Source organism: Carcharodon carcharias, chromosome 8, assembly GCF_017639515.1.
Source record: "Carcharodon carcharias isolate sCarCar2 chromosome 8, sCarCar2.pri, whole genome shotgun sequence".
Lineage (NCBI taxonomy): Eukaryota > Metazoa > Chordata > Chondrichthyes > Lamniformes > Lamnidae > Carcharodon > Carcharodon carcharias.
The window spans coordinates 90,381,690-90,409,513 of record NC_054474.1 but is presented as its reverse complement, the minus strand read 5'-3'; the positions used below and the strand labels follow the sequence as shown (position 1 = coordinate 90,409,513).

The 27,824-nt window shown below is 44.7% G+C and overlaps 1 protein-coding gene across 1 annotated transcript in view; it reads right to left on the bottom strand.

Annotated features, from left to right (window-relative positions):
- LOC121281464 (matrix metalloproteinase-21-like) overlaps nt 1-16,354 on the bottom strand; it is a 71,531-nt gene extending 55,177 nt beyond the window's left edge. Inside the window, exons 1-4 of the mRNA XM_041194411.1 lie at nt 16,205-16,354; nt 13,084-13,783; nt 3,561-3,700; nt 130-271 (exon numbers count right to left, since the gene is read on the bottom strand). Coding sequence (XP_041050345.1) covers nt 130-271; nt 3,561-3,700; nt 13,084-13,783; nt 16,205-16,354 — 1,132 coding nt within the window. The remainder of the gene's footprint in view (nt 1-129; nt 272-3,560; nt 3,701-13,083; nt 13,784-16,204) is intronic.
- Between the last annotated feature and the right edge of the window lie 11,470 nt (nt 16,355-27,824).

Below are 27,824 nucleotides of genomic sequence, written 5' to 3'. Positions count from 1 at the left end.
AGCATGTCTCTTTTTTCAGCAATACTCTGAGCGTATCTCTCAATTTAACTCCTCTATTTCTCCTCTTCAGGACATGGAATAGTACCCTTATGTCATACCAGGATGCATGCTTCCAGTGCCTGTTCTTACCATATAAGCGCTGTATAGCCTTTCTGTCTAACCAGCCGAGCTCAAAGTTTTCACTTTGGGTGTTGTAATTAGGGTGCATGACAGAGCCTGTTCGAAGGAGATGGGACAAACCAAGGGCATGACCAATTTCGTGGACAGCAACCTGAAAGAGAAGGATGCAAGGAAGTAGTCTGTAAGCCCAAGCCACAACAAGGAGGTTATTTTCTTGGCAGCAATGCCTTTCGGTAACTTAAAAGGAGTAAGGTAATACAATGAGGTTTACTTAAAGGTGCAGTATCCCTTTTCCTCTTGCTTTTGTGGAAGTTCATTGAGTTGTTCAATAAAGTGAAGGTGCATTATCCCTTTCATGAACTGCTGCATTGATCTAATCTTGGCTGTTTGATTGTAACTTTTTTATTCAACTAATCTGCTCCTGATCCATACCAAGGTAATTTCCAAGAACATTAGGATTTCTCTTTTCTTATATTGAACAGAGATTATTGCATTCGTGTGAACAATTACTACAATTACAGATAATTGAGAGGTCCAGGTGATACCATGAGACTGAAGCTTGAGCACCTTTGAGTTGTCACCTGACCCCAAATATTACATTACAACTTCAAAGATTGTTTTGTCTCTGCTGTACCACTTTATTTTAATGGCTTAGCAGTTCTCCGACCTTCCCCAAACTGGATCTAATCAGTAGCTATTCAACCAGAGAGAGCATTGGGCTGGAGTCCAATCCTATTCTTGCTTGACATCTACACATGCACGTTTTAGTGGAGTCTCCCTGGGAGGTGATCTGGAGAACTGGCTGACATTCATTTTCTCTCTCTCTCTCTCCCCTTCCCTAACCCATAGAGATATCTGTAGGCTGGTAACTTACTGCCCTGCTGATCGGTTAATGCCAATTCCACAAAGTGGAAATTGAAGCTGGGGAAAAGTTGGAGATGTAATAGGTTTTGAGCAAGGTGTGGATGGGACAAGGACAAAAGGCCTGTGATCGGGTGGACAACAGGAAAGATTGAATGACAGAAGAGTTAGTCCTCCAGGGTGAAAGGGAATGGTGACGAGGCAAGTAAAGAAACAAAGAAACAAAAGATGTACCTAGAGCAGGTGTGCTGCTGTCTGAATAAAATAAAGAAGGGTAAAAAACGAAGCCTGCAAAGAACATGAAACAAAATGGGGCAGAGATTACGGTCTGAAATTGTTGAACTCAGTGTTGAGTCCAGAAGGCATAAAGTGCCTCATAGAAAGATGAGGTGCTGCTCCTCCAGCTTACGATGAGCTTCACTGGAACAGTGCAGCAGGCCAAGGGCAGTGATGTCAGTGTGAAAGCAATGTTGAGAACTAAAGTGACAGGCCACTGGAACCTCAGGGTTGTGTTGGCAGATTTAACAGTGACGTTCTGCAAAGTGGTCACCCAGTCTGCATTTGGTCTCCTCAACGTAGAGGAGGCTACATTTTGAGCAGCGAGTGCAGTAGTTTGAAAGAAGTATACATAAATTGCTGCTTCAACTGGAAGGAGTGTTTTAGCCTTGGATAGTATGGAAAGAGGAGGTAAAAGGGCAGGTGTTACGTCTCCTGTGTTTGCATGGAAAGGTGCCATGGGACGGGACAGGGGTATTGGGGGTGACTGAGGATTGGACCAGGGTATTATGGAGAGGACGGTCCCTTTGGAAAGCTGACAGGGAAGGGAGGGGGAAGATGTGTTTAGTGGTGGCATCAAACTGGAGGTGGCAGAAATGGCAGAAAATGTTCCTTCATTTTGCCCTTGTCCCACTCACCCCTTTCCATATGGAAAGTTTACAGCTGACAATGCCCTTGTAGCTGCTCCCTGTAACTTAGCTGGAGGCATGGTAGCATGTTGGAATGTCTAACATAGTTACAGCAGAAGAGCAGAGTGGCTCCAAGGACATTCCTGGCCTTTGGTTTGGATGTTGTTTGAGGAGAAGATGAAGGCTTTGCTGGAAGCACCAGCCATCATGATCAAAAATAGACTTGCAATCCCAATGGCTCCATCATTAATTCCATCTTAAGACAATAATTCTCCACCACAATAGCAACTTTTGAAAGGGAATTAGATATACATTTGGAAAGGAAAAAAAGTGCAGGTTTATAGGGACAGAATTGGAGACTGGGAATAATGGGATAGCTCTTTCACGAATTAGCACAGGCATGATGGGCCGAATCGCCTCCTTCTGTGCAGTAAGATTCTTGGGGGTCAATTTTTGACAGTGCGTTCCGGCGATAAGAACCTCTGAGGTGGCTGAGATATATCAACTGATACATCAGTTTAGCCTGCATTTTAGCACAAGACACCATCTTGGTAAAGGAGTTGAAGCCTGTACTAAAATGGCTGCCGGGAGGGACCGATTGCCACTTAAAATGCTAGATAGTCCTCAGTAAGGAATCTGCTTGGCATTTAGTAGTTCTAATGACCTCTTGTAACAGTGACCAGTTGATTGGGACTAAAGAATTGTTGCTTGAGCTGTGAAGAGGACCTCTGAAACACAATGGAAGACTTTCTGAGACACTTTGTCAAGACTGCACCAAGACTTGAACAACATTTATTCTGTAAATTCGCTGAAGACATTGGCTATAAAGAATTTAGTGCTATGCTACTCTAACTTATTGGACACGTTATAGGAGAAAGGGAGTGCTTGGTTATTGGTATCTTTCTAGTGGTCCCCCTTGGTCTGGATGGGAAATAGGAGGACTTGAGGTCAGGCAAACAGCACCAGCTGCTGCAGGAGGGGCAGGAAGGCAGGTGGCATCTTTCCGTACCGCGGGTTAAAGCCTCCCAGGGGCCTCCTCCACCTGGACCTGCAGTACTGCATTCGTGAGCCTTTGCACCATCCCTCTGTCCCTGAGCCTTCCTATAATGTGCCGCCATATGCCAGCCAAAGAACTCCACACCTTCAATGGAAGTAGCTGCAAATATTTAATATTTCATATTTTCATCTTCCTGAGGCAGCTCTGTGTCTCAGGGAGCTTTTCCTGCATGCACCTGCTCGCATGCACAAACTTGCATGCTCACCACCTCCCCCCCTCCCCTCCCCACACACAAGCAGCGCTGAGCCCTGCAGCTCACGAGTGTGAAATTGCCGTCCGGCCCCTATCGTGGGCGGTGGTCGGCTTTCCAACTGCTCCTACCTGCCCCCCGCAGAACCCGCCTGACAAGGGCAAAATTCTGCCCCAGATTTCTGGTTTAGCATTTCCACGCACGTTCAGATTTTGGTAATTAGGACCAAAATTATGTTCTAAATCCAGACTTTCAAACAAATGTGTCTTATTAGCATAACACCCATTCAGTGTCTGCTTTAATCCTTTGGCCAAAATGGCCAAAATTCCCCCTATGATCCGAAGGCATATTACTCCTTTGATTATGTAGGGAGAGGGAGGGAGAGAGAGAGAGAGAGGATTGCAGCTTTAAAAAACAAAAGAAATACCGTAAGGAGGCTAATGCCCTGACCGTTGTTGGCAACAACAAAATGTTCAGCGTCGTCAAAATGGATATCGGCCAAGTACCAGGCATGGGCAAAGATCTGTCCCGTCCCATCAAAGTCCTGAGAACAGCCAAGGTGTTGCCCTGGAACACAAGCACAAATCTATCTGATTAAACTGTGGTTTCCAAACTTTACTATGTAGGGACGCTCTACTGCTCCTGTTAAGTATTCACACACCCCAGGAGATCCCCGGTTCAAAGCCCTATAAGTCAAAGCAAAACAGTGAGAACATTGCAGAAAATGTGTTTTCCTTTGGTCAATGAGTGTACAGCATGAAAAAAATGGCCCAGGACAAGAAATTTCCACGTATTGCCAAGTGGGACAAGAAAATCTATTCAATGTTGCCCACTCGTTTTGTATTTCCTGAACTGCCTCAACAGGACCCACTGCCCCTACTGATTTAGTACCATATGCAGATGTAACCACATTGCATTGGAATCCAAGTCACTGACATAAATTAAGAGTCACGGGGTAGAATTTTATGGCCCTGCCGCTGTGGGAGCGGGGCCGGAAAATGCAGCAAGCTGTTCAAAAGCCCATTAACTTTGATGGGACTGGTGGGATGGGCAGTAAAAGTCTGCCCAAGGTCTCCGTACGTTTCTTCTGACTCACCCTCCTCACCACTCAGCAACCATGCAAATGGGCAAAGGGCTCCCAGCTAAAGGTGTTAATGTGATGGGAAGAAAGAACAGAGATCATTGAAGATCTAGTTTGCTGAGTGATTGAGGAGTTTAAGGATAAATGAAGTTTATTAGAAATTAGATGGAAGATAATGGTTACTGAGCTGCTGGGACCTGGGGAATCTCATTCTGAGAACACACAATGTGCGATGTTGAGAAATTACCATCTAACCTGACTAAATCATTTTCTCTTTTTGCTTGTCCATCGGCCATCCTTCCATCCACCCGCCCATAGAAGCGCATCGTGGGTATAATGGTGGCGGGGTGGGGGGGGGGGGGGTGGCGGCGGGGGGGGTGGGGGGGGGCACTCTGCAGCTTCATGAAAAGCAGGGATTTAGCTTTAGGACAATGATGCATCTGGGCCATTTCTTAACAGAGGAGGTTGCATATTTGTTCCTAAGTGACCAGCTATGTGATGTGCTGTGTTCCCCCACTCATTCTCTTTGTTAATAAAGCCCTCACCCTGGTACACTTTGTAAAGAAGAATGAGGTTATTTTTAATAAGTTTCCTTAATCCTGGCTTGGGCTATTTCTTCCTTTCACACTCACTTGCATTGGGACAATGGCCTCTACTGCTCAGGTGTACTAGCCCCCTAGGCTACAGAAGATCTTCTGCAGGCTGAGGATGCCAGAACTTCTAGCATGGGGTTTCTACACCCAAACCTTTGCCCAACAGTATGTGTGCAAATTAAGGGGAAGACAGAGGTGCCACCTTTGCCAGGCTCCTCCTGTCTAAGGCTGAGACTAGATAAAGTTTAAGCTGGTCTCCAGCTGGAGCTATGCAGAGGTCTACTGGAACACCTGCATTATTTGAACCCTGGAAGGTCCATCAAATATATTCTAATTGTCCCACTTCAGTTGTCCATCCCAATTAAAATGAAATATTAAAACCAAGGAATTCTCTGGGAATATAAAATGTTTGAGGGAGCTTCCAATTTTTTTTTATTATTCATTCATGTGATGTGGGCATCGGTAACTAGGCCAGCATTTATTGCCCATCCTTAGTTGCCCTTGAGAAGGTGGTGGTGAGCTGCCTTCTTGAACCTTCATGCAGTCCATGTGGTGTAGGTGCACCTACAGTGCCGTTAGGGAGGGATTTCTAGGATTTTAACCCTGTGACAGTGAAAGAACAGTAATATATTTCCAAGTCAGGATGGTGAGTGACTTGGGGGAGAACTTGCAGGTGCTGGTGTTCCCATGTGGCTGCTGCCCTTGTCCTTCTAGTTGGTAGTGGTTGTGGGTTTGGAGGTGCTGCCTAAAAAACCTTGGTAAGTTGCTGCAGTGCATCTTGTAGATGGTGCACAATGCTGCTACTGTTCTTCGGTGCTGGAGGGTGTGAATGTTTGTGGATGGGGTGACAATCAAGCGGGCTGCATTGTCCTGGATGGTGTCAAGCATCTTGAGTGTTGTTGGAGCCACACTCATCCAGGCAAGTGGGAAGTATTCCATCACACTCCTGACCTGTACCTTGTAGGTGGTGGACAGGCTTTGGGGAGTGGTTGTACAAACCTAGGCCTGGACATTCAGGTGCAGATGATAGATTCTCTGCACATGAACAGTGAACCCTGAGGTTCCCCAGATGTTGGGCCTCAGATCTCATTGTAATGAAGCCTGTTGGTGAAGTGTTGTGTAATATCGACCCGCTCTGCAGTAAATAGGTGAGAGTTATCATTTCTGATATCAGGTGAGACCTGGATCAGGAGTCCAGGGATTGCGGAGGAATGGGAGAGCAGGCCGGGGGATCAGATCAGGGTTTGCTACTAGGGAAGATTTGGAGTAGGGAGCAGTAATGATTGGGGGTCACGGATCTTGATTGTGAACAAAGGGAACTGGGATTCAGGATCAGGATCGGGGTAAATTGGGGTCGAGATTTGGGGGGTGGTGTTTGTTGGAGGCACCGGATCGGGTTAGATCGGAGGTAGGTGCTGTGAGCAGCTGTGATGGAAGTAGAGTGGCAACAATGGTGGGGGGTGGAGGGGCGGTGGTGGAAAACTTGTACTTTAAGGTGAGATCAGAAGGAACACTTCTCCTCCAGCTGGCTTCAGAGTCAGGTAGGCTACTCACTTTCCTTGTTGTCAGGTGATCCAGAGGGCTCCTTTCCCTGAGTAAAGCCCACAATAGTACTGACCACTGCAGGGCAAACTAACTGCAGGGAATGGACCTCAAGTGGGCATTAACCCTTTATTTGCATATGAAATTGGCTAAATTGCTGATCCAAAGGCTGTTCACTATTTTGGGAGCTTAGTAGACCAGTTAATGCCCAACAAACAATGATGTGTGGACAAATTTATAAACCTTAGAGGAAACATAATGGCAATTGTCCCTTCTATCCTTGGAGCATACTCACTTATACCTTAGCAGAAGAATAACAGATCATGTTTCTGTCTTTATAAAAATCCCACCCTCTGATTCACTGTTAGCTGTCCTAATGGAGTTTTATAAAAGTTTTGACAGCATCTGTCACAATTTGAATATCCAAAGTATGAAAGGCAATAAAGAAAGCTAATCAACTTGGATAATTTCCACAATAAATATTTCTATACAAATATTGGCCAGGACTCCTTAGCTCTTACTCAAAATAGTGCCATAGGTCTTTGACATACACATGTGAAGGCATGCGATTTAATATCTCTTCCAAAAGACAGCACCTCTGATAGTGCAGCACTCCCTCAGTGCTGTATTGGCATGTCAGCCTGGATTAAGTGACACTTACTTGGATTTGGACCTGTGTCCCAAACTACTGACTCAATGGTGAGAGCACTATCAGTAAGCAATGGCTAATATACGTGGCGTGGGTAAACTATGAGCCACCCTGAAGATTTACCAAAAGATTTTGTGTTCATCAATGTTAGGGATCCGGATCTTGGAAAATAATAATTCCCATTCTGAAAGGCATTCACAACCATTTAAGCTGGCAGAGATTGACACCAGATCAGGGACAGGTGACCAAATTCATGATCAAAGAGATAGGTTTTAAGGAGTTTATTTAAAGAAGAGAGAGAAGTTGATAGATTTAGAAATTTAGGAAGGGAATTCCAGAGTTCAGGATTTAAACAATTTTCCCATGATTAAGCCAATTAGAAATGTCTCAAAATGTTTGACACACAGTATGTTATGTTGAAATGTAGTGACTCTTGTAATGTGGCATGATACTTGCTATTTTGCAGCATTGCACAAACATCAATCAGATAACTGAGCAGCTAAGCTATTTTTGCTGGTGTGAAGGAGGAATGTTCCCCTCAGTGTCAAGTTATTAGCAGCAAGCAAGCACTAGCAGGCCATGTAAAGAAAAATCCCTGCTTTCTGGTTGAATCATAGGGCAATATTCCTAAATGTACCAATGCTATAATTTCTCCTTTCGGGCCATCTGAGTGCCCTTGCTAATTTAATGAACTTGATAATGTTGAACTTGATGGCAATAATAGTGAACATGAGAGGAATATTGTGCTGCAGGTCTTCTGCTCACTACAGACTGCCCAAAATTATTAGGAAGGTGGTGGCATCACTTGGGCAGCATTGTGGAAGTTTCTGGAGGTTAACAGCAGAGGCAAAGGAAGTCAAGAGATATCGGGATAGAGTGGGAAGAGGTATTTAGTGTAGATAGTGGCTCGTGTGGTGTATAAACATAAACCAATTGGACCAAACGGCTTGGTTGTGTTGCAATTCTATATAAATATAAAATCTCACTATTTCTAAGTTTGCTGTTTTTTCCCCCTCATCTCTACTAAAGCAATGTAGAATGAATTAGGGGGTTTCTGCTAAATTTCACAGCATGGGAGAGATTTTTCTCCACCATCCCGTTCAAAATGGGACAGTAACTGTGAGAAACCGACCACGGTTGCCAGCAGATCCTGACAACCTTTCCATCCATGTTACTAACACTTAGTGGGGTCATGGTGGAGAACCAGCGGTGGTAATCTTTCTGAAACACCCCATCCCCATCCGTCTTGGACAGAGAAGGCAATGGCCACCTCTCCCTCCATTTTGTTGCATTGAAGTTGGATCATGAGAAATCTCGCTGAGGTATATGAATTATAAAATGGTGTCAATAAAAGTAAATATACATCAATATTTCAAGGAAGCATAGGTGAAAATCAGAAAAAATGTATTTAGAACAGAGAGTGGCTGATTCTTCTGAATCTTCATTCCTTGCGAGCAGAGGGCAAACAAGAGAGTAAGATTATTACGCTCAGTCTCCATTCTCTTATGATGCCCCAGGATTTTCAGGACTTTTCCAAGAAAGTGTCATCTTGGCCCCATGAGATGGGGCAAGGCAGTTCCTGGGCTCCTGCATCCTTCTAGAGTTATGGTCACAGGGTATCTGGGTGGAGGAGTGCATTATGAGTCAGGCTTTACCTTGCACTGTGAGCTGCCCCTCAAACCAGAGGACCTGAAGGAGCTGGCAGCAGGTCAAAGTTTTGATGTTGTCTTCACTTTGCAAATGGATCTTCAGGCCTTGTAGTCTTCTGGTTCATGTTTTTCAGTACAGCCAGTATGCCCCTAGGCCGGTAGCTTGAAATGTTTCTATCTCCACAATCTCATCGGGCCCTAAAACTCCTTGTAATACCCTATAATCATCTGCCTCTGACTTCTTGTGAAACCCCCCTTTCTCCCCAACATTGACGGCTGTGCCTTCAGCTACCTGGACCCCATGCCCTGCATTTCCCTCTCGAAACCCCTTCGTTATTTCTCTTTCAAGACCCTCCTTAAAAACAACCCCTTTGTCCAAGCTATCCTAATGCTCTTTTCTTTGGCTCCACGTCAAATTTCCTTTTGGATTATGCCTCTACAAAGGGCTTTTGGAAGCTTTTCTATATCGAAGGTGCAATAAACTGCAATTTGCTGTTGTTATTCACCACAGTAAGATTCCAATTCCGTTGTAAACTCTTCATTGTCTGACTGTGATTAAGAAGAAACTGTACAGGAGAATAATCTCTTTTAAAGTGTTAATGGAATTTGTGCAGGGTAGATTGATTATCATATGCCTGTTCTCTGCAGGTGTGAAGATCGAGTCTGTGTGCCTTGAATGTGCTGGTTATCTTTTCTCTTTGAATACCACCCTTTTTTGTTCTAAGTCTCTCTATTGTACAATGCTACGTGAGGTAGAAGTAAAGAGACTTGGCTTTAGGATCAAACACATTAAAGGTTAAAAACAAAAAAACTGCGGATGCTGGAAATCCAAAACAAAAACAGAATTACCTGGAAAAACTCAGCAGGTCTGGCAGCATCGGCGGAGAAGAAAAGAGTTGACGTTTCGAGTCCTCATGACCCTTCGACAGAACTCTGTCGAAGGGTCATGAGGACTCGAAACGTCAACACATTAAAGGTTAATTTTGTCTTGTGATTAGGGGAGTTGTGGAGTTTATTCAGTTCTACAGAAAGCTGGTTCTGCCATAAGTTCTGCCCCTTTTGTTGATTGTTCATTCCCACACCAACTATTCAGTCTCAAGCCAGTTGAGGGGGTCGGGGGGTGGGGGGGGAGGTCAGCTGAGAGGGGTGTTAAATTGTGGGGAGCAGGTCACTGTGAGGAAAGACAGGACAGGAAAACAAAATTATTTAAAAGCTTCTTTTTAAATTCAGACCTCAGGATGCCTTGTATCAGTGAGCCAAGCTCGGCTCTCCATTAAAGGATGACTTATTGCATAAACACCCAGAGCAAATTCGCAGATATTTGTCTGAACTGAAAGCCTACTGTAAATACAGCTACAATTTCTTATCTGGGCGGTGATGTTCTTCAACCTGGGCAGCTTTGTAGGGACCAGTTATGTTAGCTTTCCCAAATGGATAAAACCTGCTCCGATGGAAATATTTGTCAGGTCCATTTCTGTCCAACAGCCACCAGAGTTAACAGGGCCCTGGCATTTTTCCCAATCTGGCTGCAATCTAGTGCTGAACCTCTAATCCTTTTATTGAGACAGAGTCAGGGCGTACCTGACAGAGGAGGATGTCTATCTGTCCCATCCCAACTCAATAGAAGCCGGCCAAATTAACATTCACCTTTAAGGAAAAGCCTATCCTCCATGGCTGACACGGAAAACAGCACATTCCCACAGTGTGCTCATTGAACCTTTTGGCAATATTCAATCTTTCAGGGAAGCAGATCTTTGACTACGCCAGATTTATGGAATGTATGTAAGTGGTTGTTTTTATTCAGTTCAGAAGATGTGCAGGTATTGGTTAAAAAAAAGGCTTGCACCATACAGAAGGCAATCCTAATAAGGCTGTGGCAGTGAAGGAGTTAATCTGGCCTATATAGTTCAATAATATAGGCTTACAAGAATTGTCAGGGACTATCAGTCATGTATTATAAAGTGCTTTGAGAACTCTATGCCTCAAAAGGATTGCAAGGTGGAGTCAATCCATTCTAAAAGTGGTGGTTGGTAATTATCTCTCATATTTCTTCGTTCATTCTTTCTTTTTTCTCCCCTTTTATCCTTTCACGTCACCTCCAGTCGTTCGAGCTGTAAAACAAGCTTTTAATGAGGTTGACTGGCACAAATGAAAGGTAGTAGCTTGCAGGCAATGTGAGCAGTCTGCACACCTGCAGCCAGTGATGCTCTCTAAATCTGTGAGGACCCTCCAGTGGGGTACTGAGGGAGCTCTACGCTCTTTGGAGGTGCTGTCTTTCGGATGAAATGTTAAACTGAAGCTCTGACTGAACTCTCAGTTGGCTGTATGTGATCCCGTGACAATATTTCAGAGGGGCAGGTGAATTCACCCCTAAATCCTGGTCAATATATATTAATCCTCTCACTAACAGCATTAAAAACAGATTATCTGGTCATATGTCACATTGCTATGTGTGCGGGCTTACTGTGCACAAATTGGCTGATGGGTTCCCTGCATTACAATAGTGACTACACTTCATTGGCTGCAAAGCACTTTGGAATGCTGTGAGATAGTGAAAAATCTTACATAAAGACAAATCCTGTTTGAGGGATAAATTTTGATCAGGGATTTCCTACTCACATGCAAGTTCCTTTCTGGGTTGGCAATATGGAAGGTGATATTTTTCAAGAGTTTCATTTTAGAGAGGAAACCTTTATTGAGGTATTATTCATGACATGACATTTATGGGGGCATAAATATATTGCTATTCCATGTAACAATATTCATTCTGATATTAGAAGTTCTTCTCCATGACAATCATCACCTTTTAAGAAGCAATTCACTGCTTGATGGTTCCTGAGACTTTCCAATGTAAAAGGTTCAACATTATGCAAAAGTTAATTACCTCTGATGCTGCACATGGAACATACTTGTGATGTCTAACAGTTAATCTAGGCTGTCCCTTTAAAACCATTGTTCAAATGCTCCCTCTGGGGATTCAGCTTATTGTAGCTGGTTGCATTTCTCTATGATCATTTACAGGTCAGTAATCTGCTTGTAAATCTCAGGCAGCAGGTCAGAAGAAGCCAAAATGAAAAGCCCTGGCCTTTCACTCTTTCCGATAAAGTTTGCAACAAAGTGTGATATCTGGTATCCGATAGACAAACGTTAGACGCAAGACTATTATCAAAGCACAATTATTATTATGCAGCATAAAAAGGTTGTTTCAATGGCTATTTATATCTGTATTTGATTATAATCCTATGCACTTTCACACCGTCATTATATTTTGGCAGAGTGCCATGGAACAAGTACTCATCATGTGCCAAATTACAGGCACTGGGTAGGGCAACGGATTAGGCACTGGGTTTACACCTTGAGTTGGAACCTAGCCCAAATTGAGGTGATAACATTCTCCTTTACCAGTAAGAGTCCTGCATCAAATGAGTTATACAGCCAGAACTAATTGTACACTTTACCTTAAGGAGGTGACAGAATGGCAGGTGTGGGAAATGTTGAACTGTTACTAACTGGTGCTCTTTTGAGACAATTTGTAAAGGGATCTTTGTCTTGCATTGAGCTACATGCACTTACCGTTGATCAGGAAGTGTCCCGTTCCCCACTACTGCTACCCCTCAGCTTTAACAAGTATAAGAAACACAATTGCATCAGCACTGAAAAAGGACAGCACCAAGGGGCCAATAGGAACCCCAAAGCTTCCGGGGAGTTGCCTGCTGCCCGCGCACGCATACACACACACACGCACACCAACACACAGCTCATGGTTCAATTGTATCCCCACTCCCAACTACACAAACAGATCCCTGCCCTGCATCTGTTTAAATTGGAAGTGGGCAGGTTGGAGATGGGTTGGGGAGTCAGGATTCAGATTTTTAACATTTTAACCTGCCAACTGATCTGAACTTGCTGGTTTCTTAAGAGTTAAAATGGCCCTGCCCCTACCAGTGAGACTTATTCAGCTACTCTGGACAATAGATTCCAATTATGGGGCATTACAGTTGGGCTAAATGCGTGGAATTCTCTGATTCTTGTACCCTTCTACTCTCCTCGCCTGATGGCTATTCATGCCGGGGTGCAAATACCATGAGTGCTCACTGCCCTCCACTGCCATATCCAAGTGGCCATTGTTCTTAATTGAACCTTGGTGGTAAGGGTCAGCGGGCAGGATGTAAAAGCCTTGTGGCCCAGCCCCCTCCTGTACACAATCAATGCTTACACATGCACCCTCTCCAGCAAGGGTTAATACATAGCACTGACGAGGAGGCCTCGGTATTTCCCCCCAACCCGCCCTCTTCCCTAGCCCAGGAATCCTGATACTACTTGCAGTTTCCATGTAACTCTTTGACTTAGAGTAGATGGCTCCAATCAGAGGTTCACTCTGGGACACTCTAATGACTTACAAGCTCACACGCCAGTTTTTGTATGTTTAGTTTTACCTGTTCCAAAGCCCAGCTTAATGTCAATGTCAGCAGGGAGAGAAGCCAAGTCCTCCTCAAACTCCAGTGGTGTCACCTCACTCCACATGCGGAAGGCCAGCCTCAGGATACTCTTCTGCTCCTCAACACTCATTTGGATGGTGAAGGCCTCATCCATCAGGCGCCATTTTAGCTTTCTCTTTGAGAAGGCCAGACTGCTAGCAGCTCCTCCGAGAGCATCCAAGCTGCCTCGCTTCCTCCTGGCGTGCTTCACCAGACGGTTGAGGAAGCGCTTCCTCCGGATGGATTCTGGCCCTGTGGCAGGCCGGGTGGTGTTCGAGTCGCTGCTGGTTCTGTCAGAAGACGTGCTGTCCAAATCATTGCGTGACGTTGCATTTATGAGGGAGCTGTTCTCCAGCAGCATCTTATCAGGCACACCGCAACGAGGTAGGTTCATTACACTGAGGGTGGCATTGTCCAGGATTCCAGTGGGACTCAAGCCATTGGCTTTCTGGAACTCCTTGAGGTTTTGAAGGTAAGAAGTGTTGTTGTTGGGCTGCTTCAGATGATCCTTTGTGACAGAATCTCCAGAAATTCCTTCAGTCATGATCTGAAGCACATCTCGGGGAGCTGGGTTTTCCTCTGGAGGAGCCAAGTCCTTCCCTGACACTTGATATTCCCAATCGATAGGATCGCCCCAGCCAAATTTTTTTAAATATTCCTGTGAGGAATGTTTTAACAAAAAATGTTTTTAACTCCCCTTTAGGTGATTTAAAAAAAAAGAAAATTATCTCAGAGACTAATGGAGATGGCGATGAACACATATCAGAAATAAACTTAATCAGGCATCCTTTCCATGTTACATGGGACACAATGCCCTTCACACTCAAATTTCCAGCACATTCTCCAGTCATGTTCCAGGGATGCTAAACCTGGGGTATTCCTGAGGGATGTGAGAAGGTTCTTATTTAAGCTCATATTCTTTGCTTTTTTTGTGGCAACTGGAAGAGATAACTCGTTGAGTGTGTAAGAAAGCTTTCTACCAAGCCCAAATCATCCATAAATCTAGTGCAACCTGCCTCTCATGGTCTCTACATTGTCCATTTAATCTCTTGAGCAAACTGCTGCATAGTAGTCCCTGATTCTCAAAGGTTATCAAGTAAAATTTATCCATCCTCAAAGTGTCTAACAGTCTTGGTGCCTTCACAGGAACAGGCATAGACCATAGTGCTGCTTGGGCCTGCTCTGCCATTTAATTAGTTCATAGCTGATGAGTACCTCAGTCTGTTGACCTTCCCTAGCTCCATATCCCTGATGCCCTTAACCAACAAAAACATTCCAGCATTCACCTTTCAGATTTCTAGCACCTGAGAGAAGACATATGTCCCTTTATCATCCTGAGCACCAGTCCCAGCAGAGCCAGAGCCATTGTGTTCCACCGACTGTCACACCCATTCCCAATCGCTTTAACCTCCACTCTCATTCCCAACCTGATACTCATTCTGGAAGTAAATGAGCAACAATTGATTTTGATCTGAGGCTAATCAACAGAATAGAGGAAGTTCTACTCTGCAGCTAATCTCTAATACCCGACATGAGAGAACTAATGTTTCGAGTCTATATGATTCTTCTTCAGAGCTCTGAACAAGAGTCATACGGACTCGAAACATTAACTCTGTCTTTCTCTCCGCAGATGCTGTCAGACCTGCTGAGTTTTTCCAGCATTTTTTGTTTTTGTTTCAGATTTCCAGCATCCACAGTATTTTGCCTTTATCCTATATGAGAGAACTAATTCTGGTCACTGCACTGAGGCACTCTATGCCTAATCACGAATATCCCTAGATTTGACAAACATCAAAGTTCACTCAAAAAACTGCAAAACATCTAGTTAATTCTTGTTTTCATCTTTGAATAGTTCTATGATGTGTCAAGATCACTATAGCTAGTGTGTAACTTCAAACACCAATCCTTAGGTTCCACCACTGTTTTAGTGAGATAGTCTTAACTAGAGTTGCCCTGTACCATAGAGTTCAGGAAGATCTCAGCTGCATTGCTCAGTAGAGCCTTAATGAGACCCTGTTCAGACCCTACACCGTAGGGAGGATATATTTGCCTTGAATGGGACACAGCACATATTCACTAGAATGATACTGAGGCTTAGGGGGCCAAATTGTGAGAAAAAGTTGCATCAACTTGGCTTGAATTCCCTTGAGTTTAGAAGATTGAGGGGGTGACGAGGGGTTTAAATTGTAAATAGATATTCCCTCCTAATCTAGGAACATAAGCTGGTGAGTCAGAACAAATAAATATTAGGTACAGAATGGGAGGAAAAGTTGCTAAGCTCCCTTAGCGGCTCAGTTGGCAATAGCAAGTGCACATCTGATCCATCCTCGGAAAGAGTGCTTGCCAGCCTAAATGCTATCACTGGGAGGTTTAGTGGAGCCACTGTTGGTCGGGGGATCGGCAAGGTCAGTTAGGGATCTGATTGTCATCTGTTGCCTTCTTGTAGAAATTATACGTCCATGGACTTTGAAGACAGAATCAGGTTTCAGCAATGACTGATTTGGCAAGGGACTTGCGGGGTGCTGTTCCCTGTGAAACCACAGCCTGACTGGAGGAGGGGGCGCAGAGCTTACATTACAGCCTACCGCCTTTTTAAATGAAAGGGGTTTTCACTCCTACACGTTTTGCTGCAGAGTTTACACGATCACAAGTAAACGGCAGGGTAAGGGTCATAGAGGGCTCAGGGCTGCAGGACTATCACCCGCCAATCGTTACCAGCAAGTTGCAGCCCAGGTGTCTTATATAAGGCGAAGTATTTCCACTTTGCACCAAGCGCAATATAACTTCAGCCCCAGCACCAGTTGCTCACAACCCCAGAATTCCGAATCTAAATGTAGAAAAATAAATCTACATGCTGGAAATGGGTCGATGCATTTGCCGACCCAGTGCGGACTAACCTGTCAAACCAGGAGGCCAGCAAGTGACAGTACAAAACTAAAAATAAAAGGACAAATATCCAGCTGTCAGGTAAAGCACTTTGCAGCTGACAATACACTTTTAAACGGACGATCCGAGTTTAGCATCCTCCCATCCTCCCCATATAAACCAGGGTTGGGAGGAGTGGTGTCTTCTCTCTCACCTCTGCTGTTTGGGCGGTGAGGACGCGGGGAGCCCGGTGCTTGTTCAGTTGAGTGTCAGAGTGATCCCTTTTGTTGAAGACCGGTTCCCCTCCGCCAGGCATCAGCGCAGGGAAGGCGGCCGCAAGTACCAGGAAGATGGGCAGCTGCATCCTTCCGGCCCCAGCGCCCTCTGTATCTGTGATTCGTGGAGAATTTCCGCTGGCAGCTGGTCTGCAGGCTGACTTTTTAAGAATGAATCCCCCCCTCCCTCCCAGTGACGTTCAGTCAAAGCACACCCACAGTCCCGCGCTAACAGAGAGAGGCAGCGACGAATTACAACTTTCAGGCTTAGGAGGAAAATAACCCTTTAAAAGAAACTCTTCCCACTTCTTTCTTCAAGGAAGAAACACAATACGTTTACTTTCAGGACATTTTTTGGTTAATTCTTTCTGTTTGAATCCATCAAATTGCAACTGGATATTTTAAAATGATGTGTGGAGGTTTTGTGGCGCAGTGGTAGCACCCTCTGGGCCAGAGCTCTGGGTTGAAGCCCCACTCGAGGACTTGACGGCCACAGGTGTGTTCATAATGTGTTCAAAAGCAGGCTGATTATCAGCCTGTAAATCCTCCCAATACCGCCTAATGTATGCAATAAGAGTGAAAGAGCTGCCTGGTAAGCCATATTGCAGAAGGCAATGGCAAACTACTACAGGACTGGAGGAAGTATATAGTTGTCAATGCCACCTTAGGGCACAGTACCTGGAGGAGGATATAATGTGCAATCACTTGTTGCCCAGTAATTAAATACCCATTGACATCTGTAATAACTTGCTCTTATATGGAACCTTTAGTGAATGGTTCATAAGGGTGGGTGGAGATGTTTAGGAAGAGGAGCTCAAGTAGGAACAGTCGAAAAAGGCTTCAAGGGAGACCCTGAACCTGGGGAGATGTAGTAAAGTGGAGGGATTTAGAAAGTGACCACTTTCTAATCACTCTTCATGAGGAGTTTGTGTGGGGAGGTGACATTGCTGAAGACTACCATTGCTAGTAGGGCATACGATATTCACAGACTGGAGGGAGAAAACGCAGATGTCCAGAAGAGATTAAACTGAGACATAGGACGGAATTTTACAGTCCCGTTGTGGCAGGGGCGGGACCAAAACATGCGGCGAGCCCAAAACATGCGGCGAGCCATTCAAAAGGCCATTGACTTCAGCGGGACTGTATTATCCTACCGCTGTAAAATTCCATGGATCTGGAAGGAAGTCGCAAAGGTAGGAAGCAATGAAAATGTGTGGAGATTAGAAGATGAGGAGAAAGATTTTGAGGAGTTGTCAAGGGGGGAAGATAACAAGGGTGATCAGTGAGTGGGCTTGGTGCAGTATTGGGCAGCTATGTTAGTATTCTGTGTGAATTGGATTCGAGTCAATCCCTTCCCACCTTTAAAATAGCCATAGTCTTTAAAAATAAAATAGTGTTGTTTAGTTCTAAACAACACTATAAATCTCACTATGCCTTTAGCACTGTGGTTCCAGGACTGATTTCGATGGAACAGGAGTGTTAAACTTTGAACAGCTTTCTTTTAATCTTTGAAATGTGATTGAGTAACCTCACATCAGGCAATTACACAAATAGAGATTAACATTGTTTGTTTGAAAACAAAGTTATTTAAGTCTCAATGGAGCCACAATATGCTGGAGCGACCATCTTATGGTGTGCCAAGTTAAACATTTTCCTGCAACCTTCACCCATACCTGCTTTACTCTGCAACTTGCTGGAAATATAAGCTGAGAACAACATGGCCAGGGCACTAGGACATATGGGACAGTGAACGGCAGGACCAACGGTCTATCTCCTTAATTGAAAAATAGAAGGACTGAGAAAGAAACTGAATTGTAAGTGGCTGAATTCAATGGCAAATCAGGTATAAAAAATATTAAGTGAAGAAGAGATTGAATTAAGAGAGAGATAAAGAAAAAGAAACAGAAAAAAAAGCACAATTTTTCCGCAAGTTAAAAAATTTACATTTTTAAAATCTCCAACAATAATTCACAACCTGAAGGAATGAGGCTCCACACATTATTTGTTCATTTACTAGTCTGGAGAAATTGATTGGCAGTCATTAACAATTATCACATCTTTAAAATGGATACTTATGCTGTTAAATATTAGACTTAATTTTCTATGGCATGTTTAATGGGCAATTTATGGGAAAGGTAAGGTTAAAGATGTCATTTTCATGAAGCTAACATAGGCACAGTGTGCATTGTCCAGTATTTTGTGGAAATTCGCAATTCACAGGGCATCTCCTCCTCACCACAAGTTGCTGTTGATTTGTGCATCAATAGTGGTGAGTCTCATTCACACAGCATTAGTTCCTCAGCAAATTCTGGCCCACCAATAATGAATAGGGAAGCAACATAAGCTGTTACACTTTCAGCAAAGTTATAATGGCAGAACAGGAGAAGCATCGAGAAAATTCCAGGCCAACATCTGCAGAGAGTCTCTGAGAGCAAGTCCTTATTTATGGAGCTTCCCCCTGAATTGCATCAATAGTGGCCATGAGATTCCTTCCCCAAATAAAGACAGAAGACAAAGACATGGGCAGAATTCACTAGTTTACAATAAATGTAGATCAGATTTCAGATGGAACTCCAAAAGTCAATATTTCGAGTCCAATGTCACTCTTCTTCAGAACTTCATACTGAGTTCCAAAGAAGCCGTATTTGTGAGAAATGGATATTATTTTAAAAAATATTTTTGGGAAATATTGTGTTATTCTGTGAAAAAGGCTGTGTGTGTCTGTATGTGTGTATAATATAATTAAGGTGGACAGAGATTAATAAGAGACAGGTTGTCTGGGGGGTTTAAAACATGACAAGGATAGAGGCGTTGAATTTGAGGTACAAGTGAATAGATTAGATCCAACATTTGCATTTTTAGTTTGTTTGAATGTCAAAGAGAAGTCAGGGGTACAAAGAAACATGTTTGCATCTTGGAGCATCATAGTTAAGTAGAAGTGGGGATAGTATATTTTATTGACCCGAAAGCAAAGACAAAATGAAAATATAAAGGATCTTATATTTGGAAGGATTTGAGTTTCAAAGAGGTGTGAGAACAATGGAAGCTGAGATTAAAGGGAAATAAAAAGTATTTTAGAATTACTTTGGAGAGTTTAGGGTAGTTGTAGCTGTTTGAGCTGTAGCTGTTGAGCTGGAGCTGTGTGATATACCTGCTGAGCTGAGGCTCTGGGCTGGGAGAAGATACAGTTTGAATCAACCATTCATTCAGTCAAGCCAGAAAACTCATGGGCTGCAAAAATAAGTTTTATTCTGAAGTTTGGGTTTCCACAGCAGAGTGGAAGAGAGTTACAGGTCATGTGGAATGGCTTTATTAATGTTACAGCAGTTTGCCTTGGGTAATATTACTGGATTTTTATAGTTAAACATCTATAAAAAAAAACTCAGTCCAACAGGCTTTCTTGCATTTAAACACAACAGGGATTAGGTTTTATTGAGCAAAAGGCCTACCGAGGTAAAGATATAAAAATATTTTTAAAGAGGTAAACACACATCCTGACCATCGCAACACACAAACACACATACAATCATGCAACCTTATGTTATACAGTAGAGGAGATTAACGTTTGGCCAAATTCAAGAGTCAATGATAAAAGGCAAAAAAAAGTTCACTGATTATGAGTCCTTTTGCTGTTTTTCATGGTTGAGGCAGTTCTTTAAATATTGCTACTTATTTTTCCTTGGAAATGTTGCTTTTGAAGTTTGAAGTCTTCTTCTGAGTTTCTGTTGTCCCCAGTATGATATAAGCAGGCAGACTGCAATTTAGTTGAAAGAGATAGGGAGGTACGCAGCCTTATTGCTGCCTTCAGCTGTTTCTTCTCTAGACTGCTTTAAAAGCAACCAGGATGCTGTAATAAAAGATATTTCAAAATGGTGATTCTGATCACATGACCTCTCTCTCTGCATAATGATTTGAGTATTCCACAGAAGGTAATTGATTAGCTCATGTCTGGACAGACCTTGGCTATTGTGTTGTGGCCTAGGTGATTAATATTTTTAAAGTTCCAGCCATCACTTCTGCATGGCCAATTCTTCCCTGAGCTTGGACAAACATATCAACACCTTCAACATAGCCATTATCTCTGTAGACTTCCTGCCTCTGTCTGATATCATGGAATGTAGTTTTATAGCAATCCAAATGGTGAGGACCAGTTACAAGTTTTAGCCCATTTTTGAAGTAATTCTTGACATTAGTAGATGTGAGATTCCTTAGAAGGTTTGCCTGGGCATGTCCTAATTGTAATCCACATTGGAAACTTTCAACTTGTAATAGAGGACTTATCAGGTGACCTGTGGGAGCCATCTTAAGTCGGCATCTTTGCTTGACAAAAGTCCTTTTAAAGAGGTTCAATATATACTTTACCAGCCAATGAAATTAAAGATTAATATCCCACATGCACACAACACATTGTTGTGACAGCCTCTTAAAGGAGCATGAATGGTCTGCTGAAAATGCTATTTTATCCCAATCTTCAAAAATGGCATTGGAAATTTGACACAGAGCCACATAGGCAGATACTTTATAAATGGAAAGCTCTAATTATAAATAGGAACTCAGGAAGGCACTGGTTGCTATTAGGAAGTAATGGCTAGGCCCTGGCACTGGTCTTGTCAAACATATTGGGAGGAATTTTCCGCTCCTGTTGGCGGCAGGCATGTTTGGCAGCTTGAGTGGACAATAAGGCAAGAAGGCCAAAAATCAGTTTTACACTGTCGTAAAACCAGTTTCTGATCGTCTGCTCCACCCGTCAATGGTGGGATGCGTTTCCCACCACCGCACACCGGGAACCTAATTTCAATACTTTAGCATCTCATTATAAGCCCTGCTTTCCAGAATCATCTCCCCGCCAACCCCATGCTGGATCATCAGGGCAGGTTGGAGTAATTGCGCACCAACGTGTTTCACAACTGTACATAAGCAATGTGCACCTAGTGAGCTATACTTCACTCAGGATTTTGAGGTTTGTTTGCCTACCTTGCAATCAGGTCATCAGTGCAGGGCTTCGCAGGCAGCACAATGTCACTCTTGGGGGGCTCATGGGTGGGTCTCTACCTACCAGACCAACGATGAGGCAGGAGTGGCTTTTTAACAGCTGCCAGTCTAGGGTTGCTTGGGGAAGGGGGGAGAAGTGGCCTCAGGCAAGGGAAGAGGCTGCAAGGCGAGGGCTCTGGTGGGGAAGAGCCCAGGGTGTATGTGAGGGCACATGTTGACCTGTGTAAGTGGCCTCAAGATAGTGAGGCTGAGGGGGCAGTCTCCAGAGGGGATAAGGCCTGATGGAGATGTGAGGGTGTGTGTGAGAGTGAGTGGTGATGTCCCTTGAGCGAGATGCCAGTGAACTTGTGATGGGCTTGTGAGTGTGTGAGTTTAGAGTGATGAGATGGTTGCCTTACCCTGGCGGCATGGATGAGATCGTTCATCCTCTTTCTGCACTGGATGGTCAACCTCTTCTGTGCAACATTGGCAATGACCACCACTGCTACTGCGTCCCAAACCAGAGTGGTGAGATTGCTAGATGTCCTGCGGCCAGAGCGTGTGTGGAGGACATCACGGTGGGCCTCCAAAAGGCACACCATTGATGGGTCACTGAACTCGTCTTGGCTTTCAGGGCCATGTCTTCAATAGAGCAGTCCAGGGCTGTAAGCATTGAAAACTGTGTGCATGGTTGCCGTTTCGATATGGCACCTGAAGTGAGGAAATGGTAAGGTAACAGTATACAGGCCTTTCAGAGGCCGCCCGCCTATGAGACAGCGTGTTTCCTGCTGCTGTGTAATTATGAGGTGGGCAGGGGACGATACAACGTGAAAACCTGCCATTGCAGCCGGCAGTTAAAACGTCTTTTTTCATGCCCGCTACTGCACTTTGTGCAATTCTGAGGTGATTCCTCCTACTGTCATGAGTGACTGGCAGAGATTTTGCTCCTGAGGATGAACAGGGTAAGAAGTGACAGCTGGCTGAAGGAATGGCCCTAGCACCCAGAGAAGTGGCCGGGCAAGGGTTTAGACAGGGCCTGTGGTAAGGGCAGGAGAGGGAGAGGGAGGGGTGAAGATGCAAGGCAAGGAACACTGCAAAGGATAGAACTCCCTTTCTCATCCAGATTCTCTGCAGTCCTTTGGGCTTGGAAGTGTTCTTGGTTGCTAGTCTCCATTAGCAGACAAAGGTCTTGAGACTGTTGGCCTGACCTGCAACTCTCCAGTATAGTGGTTGAGAGAGAGTGTAAAATGTACTCAAATATATAACTTATGACTTGCATAACTTCATTTAAATTAAATCAATTTGATCTTAACATTTCACATCAAATCAGTCAGAATCCCGAATCCCATCTCTCATCACAACACATAGGGCTGAATATTACACTGTGTTTCGGTGGGCGGGTCATGTACCTGGAAATGGGTGGCTCGCCAACTCCTGCCCTTGCCATCGTCTTCTACTGTAAAATATGACAATGATCCAATTAATGGCCGCCAGGTGGATTTGCACTCCATGTCATTGCTTGAGTGTCGTTGCCCTGTCCATTTGGAAATGGAGGGTGGGATGTCCAGTGGTCGAAGTTGCAGGCCGTGACTTGGAAGGAGGTCACAGCCACTAATTTAAAGGGGCACCTGTGATTTACTGGAGCTGGAAAGGAGCAGGAATTTTTTGAATTTTGTAAGATTGACAAGCATTGGCTGAAGTCAGTTTTATTAAACTGAATAAGGTGTGAAATTCCTCAGACGGTTAGAATTAAGTGGTTTTGGCAGAGCACACACACATCATAGATGGCCGAGAGAGGGGAGTGAGGGGAAAGGGAGGGAAGAAGGTGTCGACCCACCCCATGTTTTGAGGATGACTCCCTCCGAGGCTCCTCCAGACTGTGACCGCTAGGTGTGAGGTTTTAATGTCAGCAGATGGGAAGAGAAGGACTCCCACAATGACCTGAGCTGCCTGGATGCAGGTGACTGCAGAGGTCAGCAGCGTTGGTGTGCTGCCTCAAAGTTGGAGGAAGTGCCAGAAGAGGTTAAATGAGCTGCTGAGGTCTGGAAGGTTGAGTAAGTCTGCACTCTGTTATCAGTGTACACGGTAGGTATAGGGAAGGCTCGATAAAGGTTGTGCCTTGTGAGTACCTCAGAAGTTGAAGGCAGCATTATGCACAAATGAAATTGGCCTCTGTGGAGGTGTCGTCATGGTTCTGGTGGATGGGGGGGAGTCTTAGAATTGAGGATGTTACCCAGTGTATTGCCTGCCAATCATTATGCAGATTATGCATCCCTCACAGCACTTGGATGCATGATGAAATTATTGTCTCTGAGACTGAGCATCATTACACTGTCACACCTCATTTCAGGAGAAGCAGGCTTACAATGCCCAGGAGAGAAACAGGGCTGGAGATGGCGTACCTGATCTGGAAACCCTCACCTTGCTGGAGAAGGAGGTTGTTCTTCTGGTGTCCTCAACAGAATGGAGCCACTCAATTGATAGAGGCAAAATTGGAGGAAGGCCTTGGGGTGGTGAAATTGCAAGGGACATTCTCCAAATTTGGGGCAGAGGTGGGGAGAGGGCTAGGGAGAGGGTGTATGACGCGTGGCATGCTTACATGAATTGTAAGTTTGTGGTTTATGCTTTTAAAGGTTGGAATACTTCTTGGCAGAAACCTAAAGAGGATGGTATAAGTGGTTTAATGGTTGAAAGGTGTCATATCTCATAATCCATACAGTGCTAATGTTGTTGAATCTTGTGTCCTCACACACCTGCAGTGACAGAAGCTCCTCCTGCAACTCAGCAGAAGTCTTCTAATGTGGCAGGGCCCTCAAGGCCTCAGCCACACAGAGGGTACCTGTCAAAGTCATCCAAGGCAAGGGGACAAACAGATCAGCAGCTTCTCTCCAGCACAGCAGCAAATGAGGGGGAAGCACTCCGTCGCAGCACATGGAAACTAATTTAGCAAACTCCACAGGAATCATAAAGCGGTTCACATGGGTGCATTGTGCTCATGTGTTACTTGGAGGAGCCATTGGCCATTTGTTCATAAATCATCATTTATTAGTCATCATGCAGAGGTTAATTTTTAATTGATATGAAATGACAGGAGAAAAGAACCATGCATTTTCAACTGTGAAGGTTGGTCAAGATGCAACAATGCACAAGGGATTGAGATAATGATTGCACTGACAGGACGCTCAAAAGATATTGCCATGTGGGCGGAATGACATTGAGACACAGGGAGTATGCGCAGCTCAGAGACCAAGAATGCCTGACCTACTGGAACCTCTGCATTATTAAGGCCTCCCATGTGTCACGGCCATCTATTTGCTCCTGTGCAGGCCTTTACACCTCCCCGAGGTGATCCTCACCTCCCCTTTGACCTCATCGTCTGAGGAATGCCCACTATCTTGTGTCTCCTCTTGCTCCAGAACATCTCCCCTCTGAATGGCGAGGTTACGCAGCACACAGATGAGGTGAAAGTGATTGCCCTTGACATCAAGGCTGGATTTGACCGAGTGTGGTATCAAGGAGCCCTAGCAAAACTGGAGTCAATGGGAATACTCTCCACTCATTTGGAGTCATACCTAGCAGAAAGGAAGATGATTGTGGTTGCTGGAGGTCAATCACCTCAGTTCCAGGACATCACTGCAGGAGTTCCTCTAGGTAGTGACTGAACCCAGCCATCTTCAGCTACTTCATCAATCACCTTCCTTCCATCATAAGGTCAGAAGTGGGGATGTTCAGTGATGATTGCACGATGTTCAGCACAATTCACGACTCCTCAGATACAGCAACAGTCCATGTCCAAATGCAGCAAGACCTGAACAATATCCAGGCTTGGGATGACAAGTGGCAAGTAACATTTGCAGCACACAAATGCCAGGCAATGACCATCTCCAACAAGAGAGAATCTAACCATCGTTCCTTGACATTCAATGGCATTACCATCACTGAATCCCCCTCTATCAACATCCAGGGTGTTACCACTGACCAAGAACTGAACTGGACTAGCCATATAAATACTGTGGCTACAAGAGAAGGTCAGAGGGTAGGAATCGTGTGATGAGTAACTCACCTCCTGACTCCCCAAAGCCTGTCCATCATCTACAAGGCACAAGTCAGGAGTGTGATGGAATTGTCCCCACTTGCCTGGATGAGTGCAGCTCCCACAACACTGAAGAAGATGGACACCATCCAGGACAAAGCAGCCCACTTGATTAGCACCACATCCACAAACATTCACTCCCTGCACCACTGACGCACAGCAGCAGCAGTGTGTACCATCTACAAGATGCACTGCAGGAATTCACCAAGGCTCATTAGACAGCACCTTCCAAACCCACAACCATCACCATCTAGAAGGATGAGGGCAACAGGTTGATGGGAACACCACTAACTGGAAGTTCCCCTCCGAGTAACTCACTATCCTGAATTGGAACAATAAATGGGCAATAAATGCTGGCCCAGCAAGCAAAGCCCACGTCCCGTGCATGACATGAATGAATAAAAAAAAACTCAACGTCCATCAGTGAAACTCTGGAAGGAGCAAGCAGCAATGCTCCTCCTGATCTATCCAGGCATCAGAACCTGATCTTCAGCAGCCCAATTGTCTGCTTGACAATGGCCCTGGTGGTCCCGTGGTTGTTGTGAGAGATCCTCTCCGCATCTGTTCTGGGGGCCCTCACTAGCGTCATGAGCCACTTCTTCAAAGGGTAGCCCTTGTCACTCAGAAGCCAACTATTCAGGGCATCAAGTCCATTGAATATATCTGGCACCTGGGAGTTCCGGAGAATGTACCAGTCGTGGCTGCTGCCCAGATACCTGGTGCATGCTTGCATAATTCATCAATTGTGGTCACATACCAACTGGACATTTAAAGAATGATAGCCCTTCCTCTTAATGAATGAATAGAGCTGGCCTGCTGGAGTCTTTATGGTGATGTGAGTGCAGTCTATTGCTCCCTGAACCCTGGGGAAACCTACCATCGCCACAAAGCCTCTGGTTCGTTCAAGTTGTGGTGGTCCTTGGAGAATGCAATGTACTTACCTACCCTTTGGAACATTGCACCTGTAAGGACCTTTCTTAATGCAGTGGTGAGCAACAGGCTGTGTAATGCCACTAAGGTCTCCACAGGCAGCCTGAAAGGATCCACTGGCAAAGAAATTCAGCACCACAATCACCTTTACCGCCACTGACATTGGCTGACCACCCACACAGTTGGAAGCTAAACCACACACCCCCGCACCACCCCCCACCCCCCCCCCCACCCCCCCACCCCCCACCACCACCACCACTCCCCTCCTCCTCACCAGAATCTCACAGAGAGAGGTTACTGTGGCTCTGGAGAGCCTGAGTCTCTTCCGGCACTGTGTCTGGGACATTTAACTGTAACTCATTCTCTGCTGATGCATTCAGTTGGCAGTATAAGTCCTTGCTCTGCGCCACTATGTTGCTGCAGCCTGTCTCCATCAGCTACTTGCTCTAATGCAGGCCCCTTATGCACCATTCTGCCCATGACCATATGACCTCCTCTCTCTCCTTCTCACTGTCCCCCCCCTCCTCCTCACTGAACATGTGTCTCCCACGGAAGCCATTAACCCCATCTTCTTAAAAACAAAGAGGGCTGAGGAGCAGATGAGGCAGTAACTGTACATTTCTGCAGGCTCATTCAAGCCTTAAAACAGCAAAGTTATACCCTGGAACCATACCTTCCAATAGTGAGTGATAACAGCACTCATGCAGCCTGAACTGCTGAGGTCAAATCAAGAACCCAGCTGCTGCCTTTACAGTCATTCAGTGCCTAAAACGAGTTCCGCACACCGGTATGCTTCACATTCTCTAATCCTATTATTTCAGTCAGTTGCACCTTTAATAAGCTTAACTATCTAATTGTCAACAGTTTGAATATGGTGGGTGTATTCCCAATTTCTAGGGCTGCCCGCCTAGAGTATTATTGTGTTCCGGCGTGATGACATCAGGAACGGGACCCAACATCATCGCGCCTAACAATAGGCCAGTGCGGGTGAGGTACAGGCCCATTTTTGCTGGGTAAAATTCGGCCCATAGTATGTTGCTTGTATAAGATCAGCTCCACGGACACGATTCCTGTTCCATCTGTTCAAAATTAGTTGGGAATGCAGTTCCTCATACTTTCTCGCCGCACATCGGTTTGTCTACTTGAAACATGCTATGTTAGTTAAAAATAAATGGCAGCTTCCCATCCACACCCTCCAAAGAACATTGTACTGCATGTTATTTATTTTTGTTTAGCAGGGAATGACTGCCTTCGCTATGCACTCTGATTGCTATTTCTGTTGTCCTACAGTAATATTCCACACCATGACTGTTGTATTTGAAAACAATTCCCAGATACCTGAAAATCTATTCAGCCTGCTGCCATACAGTGTCAATACACCGAAGCAGATGCAATCACTTTTCTTTGCAATACAGTCAGGTATTTCAGCAACAGCTCAGCTGGTGAGTGCACCATCCATTGTGGGGAAGAATGAAAGAAAGAACTCACATTTATACAGCACCTTTCACATCATCCACCACAATTTACAGCCAATTATGTATATCTTTTAAAGTGTTGTAACTATA